This window comes from Vulpes vulpes, chromosome 13 (genome assembly GCF_048418805.1).
Source record: "Vulpes vulpes isolate BD-2025 chromosome 13, VulVul3, whole genome shotgun sequence".
NCBI lineage: Eukaryota > Metazoa > Chordata > Mammalia > Carnivora > Canidae > Vulpes > Vulpes vulpes.
Genome location: NC_132792.1, coordinates 124,041,428 through 124,054,563, shown reverse-complemented (window position 1 = coordinate 124,054,563; position 13,136 = coordinate 124,041,428). Strand labels below are relative to the sequence as shown.

The 13,136-nt window shown below is 44.7% G+C and overlaps 1 protein-coding gene across 2 annotated transcripts in view; it reads left to right on the top strand.

The window, feature by feature from the left end:
* KIF26B (kinesin family member 26B) overlaps positions 1 to 13,136 on the top strand; it is a 446,195-nt gene that overhangs the window by 311,199 nt on the left and 121,860 nt on the right. For both annotated transcript variants that reach the window (XM_072732821.1, XM_072732822.1), the window contains one exon: positions 470 to 653. In XM_072732821.1, the coding sequence (XP_072588922.1) occupies positions 470 to 653 (184 nt within the window). The remainder of the gene's footprint in view (positions 1 to 469; positions 654 to 13,136) is intronic.

Genomic DNA, 13,136 nt, shown 5'->3' with positions numbered 1-13,136 from the left:
CCACGCTCAAACTGAGTGTGGATCTCAAACAAGTCTTTAGAAATTGTGATTGCAGAATCATGCAATTGTATGGCTTTTTTTCCCCTTCTGTATAAGTGATTGGGTGGCTCACTAGGTGCTACTGTTGAGCACCCAGAGGATGAGCAGGATTCGGTAAGAACTGGGGGTTTGTTTATTTATTTATTTATTTATTTATTTATTTATTTATTCATTCATTCATTCATTCATTCATGAGAGACATACGTAGAAGGAGAAGCAGGCTCCCTGAAGGGAGTCCAATGTGGGACTCAATCCCAGGACCCCGGGATCATGACCTGAGCTGAAGGCAAACGCTCAACCACTGAGCAACCTAGGCTCCCTGAACTGGGGGTTCTTGGAGAGAAAGAAGAGAATATGACCCTGGCATATCTGATCGAACATTGGACCACACCTGCTCCTTATTGTCACTTTTCTGCATTTTTCCTTCCAGAGCTGCCCAGAAGTTAAATCTGTCTTCGAAGAAGAAGAAGCATCGACCTTCCACCTCTTGTGCGGCCGAGCCCCCGCTCTTTGCCACCAGCTTCAGCGGCATTCTGCAGACCTGCCCTCCCCCGGCTCCTCCCTGTCTGCTGCGGGCCGTCAACAAGGTGAAGGACACACCAGGCCTGGGCAAGGTAGGTGCTCTGCCGGTGGAGACGGAATCAAGGGGAAAGAAGGGAAGCGGGAGCCCAGTTTGGTTGTTAAAACCAGAGGGTGACAGCGAGAACGACAGGAGACGAAGATTAAATTCACTCGGAAAGACTCTCAACCTTTCTTTAGTTCCATGCATTGCATAGAAAATGAAGGCATTCAGATGATTGGAGATGTGATTGGGTTTGGGCAGGTAAAAACAGCTGTGTGCTGTTTGACAGAACTGTAACCATTTGAAGACAAGACCCAAAGACAGAAAAGACAGCAGGCATAGGCTGGCCAACAGGCCAATGTTATTAGGAGATGCGGCTCAGTTGGGTTTGGGTAACTTTGTTTTCAGGGTCACTCCCAAACTCTGCGCTGACATGGTGTCTGGGTGAAGTCACTGCGGCTCTAGCTCTCCACTCAGGAAATAAGCTGAGACGTATAAAAATTTAGCTCCAGAAAGGTGGCTGTTGTGTCTCTTTCCTTTTCTTCGGAAGTAGGACAGGGCACACCACCTCGCCAGTGCCTTGCCGACTTGATGTGATCTGCCTGGGGTTCTTTCTGGAAAGTTGCAGGTCGGGCTGAGGGGGGCAGCTGGTCCACTATGAGGACCCAGCTCTTCCTGTCACCAATTCCCTTTCCCCTTGACCCTCAGACTTGGCTGTCCCAGGTTCCTAGTCTCCCTGTAACTCGGAGTCCTTCTGGAGTTTGGGGCTCTCTGCTCCATCTTCTCCTCCCTGTTTCTCTGCTTCCTCCCATAGTCTCTGCCCCGTGCCCCCAGTTTCACCACCCCATTGGGAAAGTATCATGCTATGTTACCCTTCCCAATAGCATTTAAACTGTAAGATCATGTTGGGCAGAGCATTGCTTACTCCAATGGAGAGTATCCAGTCTTGGAATGTTCCAAGGCATGTGGCAGGGTAGGTAGCTGTTAGCTGATGGTTTTCCCATCCCCAAAGGAAAGCAGGGAACAAGGCAGGAGGGCTGCCCTGGCCTCACCAGCCAGGAAGGACATGGGGAAGACCCTCTGGATCAGGATCCCTCTCTAGGGAAGGACTCATGAAGGGAGCCGCTGAGGGGACACTCACTGAGGCAGTTATGGGTGGTCGGCATGCTGCCTTTCGGGGAGGGCAGGCATAAGTAACTACAGGGCGTTAACATCTTTTCCTTTCTTTTTAATTGTGCTAAGATACGTGTAACAGAAAATTTACCATCTGAGCCTTTTCTTAAAGTGTATACGTAGATTTTTGTTTTGCTAAGGAGTTTGGGACTTTAGTATCAGAGCTGAACCGTCCTGGATGAAGTGGAGTTAGCATTGTAGGCTCCTTGTCTCACACTCTGAGCCACATCCAGCTTCTCCTCTGAATAAATGTGAACAAATATTAAATGTTATCACTTTGAAGACATGAGATTATTAGGCAACCTAGCCTACTCAGATACCCCAGAATAACCTATCAAGGATACCTCAAGATGAACAACATAAGCAACTGTCTCCCTGCACATAGAACAGTGGCCTATCTGTGGTTCCTAAGAGAGTCAATGTAGATCCATCTTCAGACAGGCCTGGGCCTCAAGCCTCGGTTGTCCTGTCCTCTCCTGCACCATGCCTAACCCACCTCCCTGCAGTTCTGAGACAAGGACATCAGGTCACCAAGGGACTGAACTAACCATGTTACCGGCTAGGAGGATGAGCCAGCACTTGCATCAAAATAGTTTGGAGGGCACTAGTAACAGATTTAAGCAGACCAGATATTAATCTACACATGTAAGTAGAATTAAAAATAAGATAAGCGGGATGCCTGAGTAGCTCAGCGGTTTAGCACCTGCCTTTGGCCCAGGGTGTGGTCCTGGAGTCCCAGGATCGAGTCCCACATCGCGCTCCCTGCATAGAACCTGCTTCTCCCTCTGCCTATGTCTCTGCCTCTGTGTGTGTGTGTGTGTGTGTGTGTGTGTGTGTGTGTCTCATGAATCAATAAATAAAACTTTAAAAAAATTTATAAAAAGAATAAGATAAGCAAGGTATGAGAGCAGGTATAACCACAAACAAGATGATAATCATTAGAAAATGAAAGCTTGCAAACATGCTTATTTTTTATTATTTTTTCAAATAGATACTTTTTTTTTTTAAGATTTTACTTATTGATTCATGAGAGACACACAGAGAGGGCAGAAGCATAGGCAGAGGGAGAAACAGGCTCCCTGTGGGGAGCCCAATGTGGGACTCAATCCTGGGACCCCAGGATCATGCTCTGAGCCAAAGGTAGATGCTCAACCACTGAATTATGTTAAAGTTGCTTATTTTTCTTTTTTTTTTCTTTTTAATTTTTATTTATTTATGATAGTCACACAGAGAGAGAGAGAGAGGCAGAGACACAGGCAGAGGGAGAAGCAGGCTCCATGCACCGGGAGCCCGATGTGGGATTCGATCCCGGGTCTCCAGGATCGCGCCCCGGGCCAAAGGCAGGCGCCAAACCGCTGCGCCACCCAGGGATCCTTTATTTTTCTTTTTTAAAAAATATTTTATTTAAATTTGGTTTGCCAACATATAGTCTAACACCCAGTGCTCATCTCATCATGTGCCATTCTTAATGCCCATCACCCAGTTACCGCATCCCCCACTCCCTCCCCTTCTGTAGCCCTTTGTGTGTTTCTCAGAGTTAGGAGTCTCTCTTGGTTTGTCCCTTATGCTTCTTTGAATGGGAGAGAAAAGGGTGCTGGAGAACATTCCCTGGCCAGGACTGGCAGGAAGCCCTGAGTGTGTGTGAGGAAGCATGTCATGGATGAGGTCCTCAGAACTGGTGTCCCAGAAGGTGACAGGGGTATGACTGCTGTGACCAAGCGTGGTGGTGGGGGCATTGGTGGGAGGAAGTGACTGTGGGAGGGAGGGACTTGAGAAGGAAGCAGTAATCGTAGACTTCTTGGTACCATATGTATGAATGAAACAAGGCTGGTAAGGACTCCCATCCTGCTGCCTTCTGTGTGAGGAGTGTCTGCTCCACTGGGGCACCCAGCTGCCCGACCTCGGTGGGGGATCATTTCCCAGACTCCTTCTCTCCCACCCCCTGATGCCTCCCTGCAGTGAGGAGTTGCAGTCCTTATCCATTTGGAAAGATTCATTCCCATCAGTGTAGCTCTGATGCGGAACTTACATTCTAACATCTCTAAGAAATACAGTGGAGTTTAACCTAGAACATAACTGGTGCTATTTATAAATCTGTATGTTGGAAGTAGGGAAGCTTGATGGAATGTCTGGAAGCAACTTAATTATGGACACCTGAGGTGGGGGTGGGGCACAAGCCCAGCTCAGCCCTGACCTCTTGTGCCTTGGCCACCCCAGGACTTCCTCAGGAGACCTGGGAGGTTTTCACAGGTGTGGAAGAGGCTGATGGGCTTATTTAGAGCAACCCTCTCACTTAGTGAACAAGGTAACTGAGGCCCCCAGGGGGTAAGAGATCTTCCCATGCCTACCGAGTCAAGCCCAGAAGTCAGGAGCATGAAGCCATTTTATTTTTTATGTCTCACTGAGCTGCCACTAGGTATACATGACCTTTAAAATTTGGGGGTGGAGACAAGAATGTGATGGGGCCGCAGTGGTAACAAAATAACCATGGGATCCAATTGTCTTCATCCATTCGAGGAGGACCTGCTTCCCTTTGCAGAGTCACAGATGGGAAGGAGGACAGGTGGAGCAGCCAAGAGCAGACACACAGGGAGATGGCAGGCTCTCCGTCATGCTCCCTGCTGGTGCCAGCAGCTCCCCTGACCCTCTACCCAGAGTCAGTGTGGCCACTGAGCATTGCTTGAGGCAAAAGCTTTTTGGGAGGCCATGGTGATGGAAGAATTTGCGGTAACTTCAATGTACTTGGAGCTGAAATACGGCATACACACAACGTGGAGAACACCTCAAACATTGTGTTGAGATGGGCACCCTGCAAATATTTGTTGAGCACCTGTTATATGTCAGGCACGGTGCTGGGCACTAGGCTTGCAGTCACGGACAGACAAGGCAGTCCTTACACACTTACAACTTTGTGCATCATTCCAGTCAGTCTTAAGAAATCACACCATTATGGGGTGCCTGGGTGGCTTGGTTGGTTAAACATCTGACTCTTGATTTCGGCTCAGGTCTTGATCTCAGGGGTTATGAGATCAACCCGCATGTTGGGCTGTGCACTGGGCGTGGAACCAGACCCTCCCTTCTCCCCCCTGCACTCTCACACTCTCCCTCTCTCTCTCTAAAAAGAAGAAGAAGAAAGAAGAAAAGAAGAAATCTCACCAATTTTTACCAAAATAAGGACAATCTGATTTAAGGAAAAGTCAGAATTACAGACTTAAAATAACTTCAAGTAATATAAACAAAACTATACTAAGTGGTCTTGTAGAGACATTCTTAATGAATAGATAAAAATGATTAATGGATGAAAGCAGCTTAGTCCCCATTTATATTTCATTGATTTGGCTTATATGTAAATGATACCTCTAATCTATTTGACAATGGCTCCTTCTCCTCACTCAGTAAACGCTCTTCGTAAAATTTGTTTGCACAATTAATTAACATCCATGTTTAAGGTTCATTTGTTAGTTGTCACAGCTTAATGTCAGAGCTCTTTGTCTTGGATTACAAGCTTCTAGAGCAAATCACGTTATCTGTTTAACTCACTGCGCGTGTGGCTCTGCCACCACGCCTCCATGTGTAGCACTTTTGAAGGCGAGACTGTAATGGTGACAGTCACATCGGTGATGCTGGGAGTCCACCAGTACATTGGCTAATTCTCCTCTTCCCAGAAGAATCCCTGAAGGGAAATCCATGAAGCATGAAGGAGGAAAGGAGCCTTTTTTCCTATATAAGCTCCAGGAATGCCTCCAAGGCGTGGAATGAGAAGCACTCAGCCTGTGTTCCCCCAGTCGTGTTGTGGGAATATAAGAAAACTCTGAGAGGCGAGTGCTAGCAACAAGAGAACAGACTCTATAGAATATGGAAAGCTCACACAAACTTGGATGGAACAAACAGAAAGAAGAGTGATGGAAAATTAAGCTGTGACAGGTTGGGGGGGGCTTGTCACCCTTCATTCACTCGGCAAATATCTACAGAGGTCCTATGTCCCAGGTACCGTAGTAGGTGTCCCAGTGGGGCACAGAGCATGGGAGCAGGTTGGCTGCTCTGGGCACACCCCCGTAAAGGAAGGGGGGGTGTATCCTGATCTCTGTGGACTCAAGGCTTCCCTGAAAATGCAGCCTCAGCCACAACTCCTATGATGTCAGTGCTGTTTCCTGTTGCTGGGGGGCCCTGCTAAGGCTAGTCTGCGTGGAGGGCCACGTGGAGTCCATGTGGTAGCTCCCCATCACTGTTTGCACACCCATCTGTGCATTTCTCACGTGCTTCCCCAAGATTCCCAGAGATTCCCATCTTTGGGCAGTGCAGCCCGGAGGCAGGCAACTTGATGGAGTCCTCACATTTTTGTTTAAATAGACGTGCTTGTCTGACTGGATAAGCTGTTTGTTCTTTTCATTCCTTGATTTTAAGCCATCTGTATTTTATTCAGCACCATTTTTCAAACCAAGTAGCAGCATATTTTGACCTCTATTAAAAGATATGTGCTCTCTCTCTCGCGCTCTCTCTCTCTCTCTCTCTCTCTCTCTCACACACACACACACACACACACACACACACACACACACTACTTGGCCAGTGTCACCACCAGGTCCTATGTGGTTTAGATTTAGCTTCATTCTAAACTCTCGCTTGTTTGATGTGTAAACTCAAATCATAGAAAGAAAAAAGAGAAAACCATGTGAGCCTCTTAGCAGAGACTATTTTTCCATTATAGATTTATAAATCTTTTTGTGGTCGCAGTCATTCTATTACAGGCACACCTTAGAGATTTTGCAGGTTCGGTTCCAGACCATTGCAGTAGATAGAAGATCATGATAAAGTTAACCAAATGAATTTTTTGGTTTCCCAGAACATATAAAAGTTATGTTTACACCATATTGTAGTCTATTAGGTGTGCAGTTATGTGTAAAAAAAACCAATGTACATACCTTAATTTAAAAATACTTTATTGCTTAAAAATGCTAACCATCTGAGCTGTCGGCAAGTCATAATCTGCTTGTTGCTGGAGGGTCTTGCCTCCGTGTTGGTGGCTGCTAACTGATCAGGGTGGTGGGAGCTGAAGTTTCAGGTGGCCGTGGCAACTTCTTAAAATAAGACAACAGTGAAGTTTGCCTCATCGATGGACTCTTCCTTTCATGAAGGATTTCTCTGTAGCATGTGATGCCGTATGATAGCATCAGATCCATGATAGAACTTCTTCCAGAATTGGAGTCTGTCCTCTCAAACCCTACTGCTGCTTTATCAACTCAGTTTATGGAATATTCTAAATCCTTCATTGTCATGTCAAGGAGCTTCACAGCATCTTCAGCAGAAGTACATTCCATCTCAAGAAACCACTTTCTTTGCTCATCAGAACCGTTCACGTTTTATCATGAGATTGTGGGCAGCCAGTCCCATCCTGAGACTCTACTTCTAATTCTAGTTCTCTGCTCTTTCCACCACAGCTGTAGTGACTTCCTTCCCTGAAGTCTTGAACCCCTCAGTCATCCCTGAGACTTGCAATCAGTGTCCTCTATACCCCTGTGAATGTTGATATTTTGACCTCTTCCCATGGATCGCAAGTGTTCCCAATGGCATCTAGAGTAAATGGAATAGACCAGTGAATACTTTCCAAAAGATTTTTGATTTACTTTGCCCAGATCCACCAGAGGAATCACAATCTATGGCAGCTATAGTTTAATGAAATGTATTTCTTCAAAAATAAGACTTGAAAAGTGGAAATTACTTCATGATCCAAGGGCTTAGAACGGATGTTGTGCTCACAGACATGAAATCACACTAATCTCGTTGTCCATCTCCATCAGAGCTCTTGGGTGACCAGGTTCATTGTCAGTGAGCAGTAATGTTTTGAAAAAATCTTTTTTCTGACCAGTAGGTCTCAACAGTGGGCTTACAATCTTCAGTAAACCATGTTGTAAACAGATGTGTTGCCACATCCAGGTTTTGTTCCATTTCTGGAGCGCAGGCAGGGTAGATTTCACATAATTCTTAAGGGTTCTAGGATTTCTGGAATGGCCCATGAGCATTGGCTTCCACCTAAAGTCACAGCTGCATTAGACCCTAACAAGAGAGTCTGCCTGTCCTTTGAAGGAGCCAGGCATTGGCTCCTTTCTGGCTATGAAAGTTCTAGATGGCATCTTCTTCCAGTGTAAGGCTGTTTGGTCTACATTGCAGTCTCATGGTTGGTGTGGCAGCCTTCAAGAATTCTCTTAGCTGGATCTTTGGGATAACTTGCTGCAGCTTCTACAGCAGCACTTGCTACTTCACCTTCCACTTCTATAGAGACGATGTCTTTCCTTAAACCTCACAAACCAACCTCTGCCAGCTTCAGACTTTTCTTCTGTGGTTCCCTCACCTCTTTGAGCCTTCATAGAATTGAAGAGAGTCAGAGCCTTGCTCTGGGTTTGGCTTTGGCCTAAGGGAATGTTATGGCTGTGTGATCTTCTATCCAGACCACTGAAACATTCTCCATATCAGCAGTAAGGCTGTTTTGCTTTCTTATCATTCATGTGTTCACTGGAGTAGCACTTGTAATTTCCTTCAAGAATTTTAGCTTTGCTGTCACAGCTTGGCTCTTGCTTGGATATAAGAGCTTTCATCCTATTTCAGCTTCGACCTGCCTTCCTCACTCAGCTTCATCACATCTAGCTTTTTTTTTTTCTTTTCATCACATCTAGCTTTTGATTTAAAGTGAGACATGCAACTCTTCTCTTTCACTTGAACACTTAGAGGCTATTGGAGGGTTATTAATTGGCCTAATTTCAATATTGCTGTGCCTCAGGGAATAGGGAAGCTGAAGAGAGGGAGACAGACAAGGGGATGGCCTGTCAGTGCAGCAGTCAGAACAATATTATTGATTAGTTCGCCACCATATATGGGCACAGTTAGTGGTGCCCCAATAACAAAGATCATTGATCACAGATCACCATAATGAATATATAAGAAAGTTTGAGATATTGTGCAAATTACCAAAAGGTGACAAATGGACAGGCTGTGAGCAGGTGCTATTGGAGAAATGGAGCCAGTAGATTTACTGGACACAGCGTGGACACAGATCTTCAATTTGTAAAAAACGCAATGTTTGTGCAGTGCAGTAAAGTGAAGCACAGTGAAATGAGGTCTGCCCGTATTAAACCCCTGTGACACTGTACGGAAGAGGAAGCCAAGATTTGTTCAACTGACATTCTGATTACAAGACAAAAACAAGACAGAAAAATTTGATTAAAATAAGATTTTTAAAAGATCCTAATGTAGCTGTTATTTATTCAACAAGTAGAAATGGCTGGTGTATCTGTCCCTTATTCAGGAAGTGATGCCAGGTTACATGGAGAAGAATTTTATGCCTTCCAGCCTGCCAAGGTCCAGGTTATTTAAATAGTATGCAAATTGTCAAATTCCTCATTATCATTTCCATCATTCCTCATCTTGAAGCTCTGTTGGAGAGAACGGGAAAGACTTGAGCCAGCCTTTGACATTCAAGTATATATAAAATGAAGAATTTCAAATGTGATGGAAGATTCCAGATTCTACTACTCACTCACCAGTGACTACTCCATCCTTAAATGCTACAGATGGGGAGAGTGACTCCTGAGCTCTCTATTTCCCTGTGCTGGAAGGGGGGCAGGAGTAGGGGAAATGCATAAATAATACTGCATAAATAGTACAAAATAATTTATCAGGACGGCTGGCCTGATGGCTTTGTAAATTAAGTTGTCAGCTCTTCTGGGGAGTAAACTCATGTGACCTTCTGCTCCCTAATTACAGATATTCCTTTCTGTGTTCTGCTGGTTTTGCTTGAGTTGGCTAAGCTCCTGTCCTTGGAGTTTGGTTTTCTGTCCTTCCTTGTTTCTTATTCTGACCCCTCCTCCAGTCTGCATTTGAAGAGCAAAGAGGTTTGCTCTGAAAAAGTTCGGATTCTTTCCCCTGAGAGGGTCCTCCCCTGACCCCATGCAGAGGTTTCCACGCGGTCCTAGTGCCTTCACCACCATTGGCAGGTGAAGCATGTGCCATGCCAGACACCCAGGGCTTCACCAAGGGCTGAGATGTTTCTGGAGCCAATCTGAATGGCCTCAGTCATGGGTGCTTTTGTCTACACCTCCTGCCATGTCACTCTTGAATTCAGCAGCTTTCACACTTGCAAATAAGAGGGTAGTTGTAGAAGATATTTTCCATTAAAGGCTACTGGACAGAAAGAGTCCTTGTAAAACACGTGTAAAGAAAGTGGGGTGCCAGGCAGCCTCGGTGGCTCAGCGGTTTAGCGCTGCCTTTAGTCCAGGGTGTGATCCTGGAGACCCGGGATCGAGTCCCACATCGGGCTTCCTGCATGGAGCCTGCTTCTCCCTCTGCCTGTGTCTCTGCCTCTCTCTCTCTGTGTGTGTCTCTCATGAATAAATAAAATCTTTAAAAAAAAAAAAAAGAAAGTGGAGTGCCATTTTGCATTTCATAAATAGTATGACTGCCTTTAAAACTGCTGATCAACTTGTATGGAGGTGATTTTTCTGTTGTCTTTATTATCAGAAGGAAATCTAGAAGGGTAAGCAGTACATTTCAGCTTCATTAGATCTGATTTCAGACAGTAGGGTGCATTACCATATATAAAATACTCCATTTGGGGCTCTCTCTGCCCAGGATATCTACAAAGAGCAAGCCAATGAATGATTCTCCGGACGTAGGGAGGAATAGTTGGGTCCTGCAGCCCAGAGTTAACCTTTTATGTCTTGGTCCATTATGGTAGTGTTCAGAGCACAGACAGGGGAGGAGATTTTTACATCCATTTTCTTCATAGAGCTTCTCATTTTCCAGTTCTCTGAACTTCTGCCTGTCTTAGGTGGATCAGGGGACTTCTGAAACCCTCTGTTCAAGCTCCAGGAAAGTGAAGTCCTCCAGACCCTGATCTCCACGGCCTGCTGCAGAAGACATATCTGTGGGCAAGCTAGCTTTCAGTTCCTTACATTCCAAGTGAAATAGCCTTCTCGGTTTCCCTCACTAGATTGTAAGCTTCTTGGGAGAAGAGAATCATGTTCCTTCCATCTTTGTATGCCTTCAGTGCCAGTTTCCATGAGGGACACTCAAGACACGTTGAACATTTCCACATAATTTTGGTTAGTGCCTGGGAGGTTCTGACTGGGTGTTGGGCACAGTGTGGGATCCATCCTGCATGATGAATGCCATGCAGAGGAGGCAGAAACATCGAGAACGTCCAAATGACAAGATCCCAGCGGTCCTTGCCTCACTTACTCCATCTTCTCTGTGAGAAGATGCTGCCTTGTGCTGGCACCGTGGCAGACAGCAAGTGCACTTGACACTCCTCACTAAGGAAGCTTCTCAAAGACGGGCTCATCAGATCCTCTCCTCGGGAATCTTAGGAAACCGAGGCCCAACAAGCTGAAGTAACTTATCAACCCATTTATGTGGAAGAAGAGAGAAGTTTTAACTTAAGAAGATGATCAGTCATAAAGATTTTAAGGCATAATTTGAATGAGGGATTATTAATCTTTTTCCCCAATTTGTGATTTTCAGCCTCAATTTTACCAGCTTTTTTTTTGAGGGAGTTATTTTTTTAAGGTATGATGGAGATGGTAGTGTGTGTGCATACATATGGACATACAAGGTAGAAAAAGAGAAAGAGGAAGGTGATTTTTCTGAGAGGACTTCTTAAAGAGTAGGAACCTAGACCATAATTAGATAGGTTTGGGGCCTCCCAGAATACCTGTAATCCTCATTAGCATCCTGATTTATGGAATGAAAGCACAAGATAAAATGAGGGAATTCTCTCTGGAATAAATGCCACGTTCTCAATTAACCAAAGGGCAATAAGATGGATTATAATGCCAGAATAGGGCTTTTGATCATTCTTAGTCCAAAACCCACATTTTGCTTGGGCTTAGCACAATTACTGATATCAAGAGAATGGGAATAGTAGGTACATTTCAAGCTAACATCTCTCGCATCTTATCTTTCTATGTCTTTCTCTTGCTAATGGCTGCCAGGAAAGTTAATCATGATTTGCTATAATTGTCCCATTAAAATGGCATTGATAGTAATGTTTTGTAAAAAAATGATGAATCCAAACTACTGAGTTAATTAGAAAGTTTTCCTTTGTGCCTCTGAGTAGGAAATGCTATTCCTATGTCCTGAGTGACTCAAATAACAAAACACTTGAATTCCTTTCTAATGCTTCATTGAACTGAAATAAATCCTTACGAAGGGGGGAGAGCCTTCTGCTGCGTTCTTAAAGGCAAACGATTTTTCTTTTTTTTTTTTCAAAACCATTGCATACACTTTATTTAATTCCCACTTGGTATCAACTTTGTGATTAACATTATTTCCATTTTGTATAAGCAAAAATTCAGCCTCAGAAATATTTAGTAAGGGCATAGCTGTTGAGAGAACTAAAATTTAAATGCAAGGCTTTCTGACTTAAAAGCCCAGAAATTTCTCCAGCCAGGCTATTTTCACGATATATGACTAGTAATTAACAGGATGGACTATTTTTTTTAATAAATTAATTTTTATTGGTGTTCAATTTACCAACATACAGAATAACACCCAGTGCTCATCCCGTCAAGTGCCCCCCTCAGTGCCCATCACCCATTCACCCCCACCCCCGACCTCCTCCCCTTCCAGCACCCCTAGTTCATTTCCCAGAGTTAGGAGTCTTTATGTTCTGTCTCCCTTTCTGATATTTCCCACACATTTCTTCTCCCTTCCCTTATATTCCCTTCCACTATTATTTATATTCCCCAAATGAATGAGAACATACACTGTTTGTCCTTCTCCTATTGACTTACTTCACTCAGCATCATACCCTCCAGTTCCATCCACGTCGAAGCAAATGGTGGGTATTTGTCGTTTCTAATGGCTGAGTAATATTCCATTGTATACATAGACCACATCTTTATCCATTTGTCTTTCGATGGACACCGAGGCTCCTTCCACAGTTTGGCTATTGTGGACATTGCTGCTAGAAACATCGGGGTGCCGGTGTCCCGACATTTCATTGCATCTGAATCTTTGGGGTAAATCCCCAACAGTGCAATTGCTGGGTCGTAGGGCAGGTCTATTTTTAACTCTTTGAGGAGCCTCCACACAGTTTTCCAGAGTGGCTGCACCAGTTCACATTCCCACCAACAGTGTAAGAGGGTTCCCCTTTCTCCGCATCCTCTCCAACATTTGTTGTTTCCTGCCTTGTTAATTTTCCCCATTCTCAGTGGTGTGAGGTGGTATCTCATTGTGGTTTTGATTTGTATTTCCCTGATGGCAAGTGATGCAGAGCATTTTCTCATGTGCATGTTGGCCATGTCTATGTCTTCCTCTGTGAGATTTCTCTTCATGTCTTTTGCAAACGATTTTTCTTTCGATGATTTCC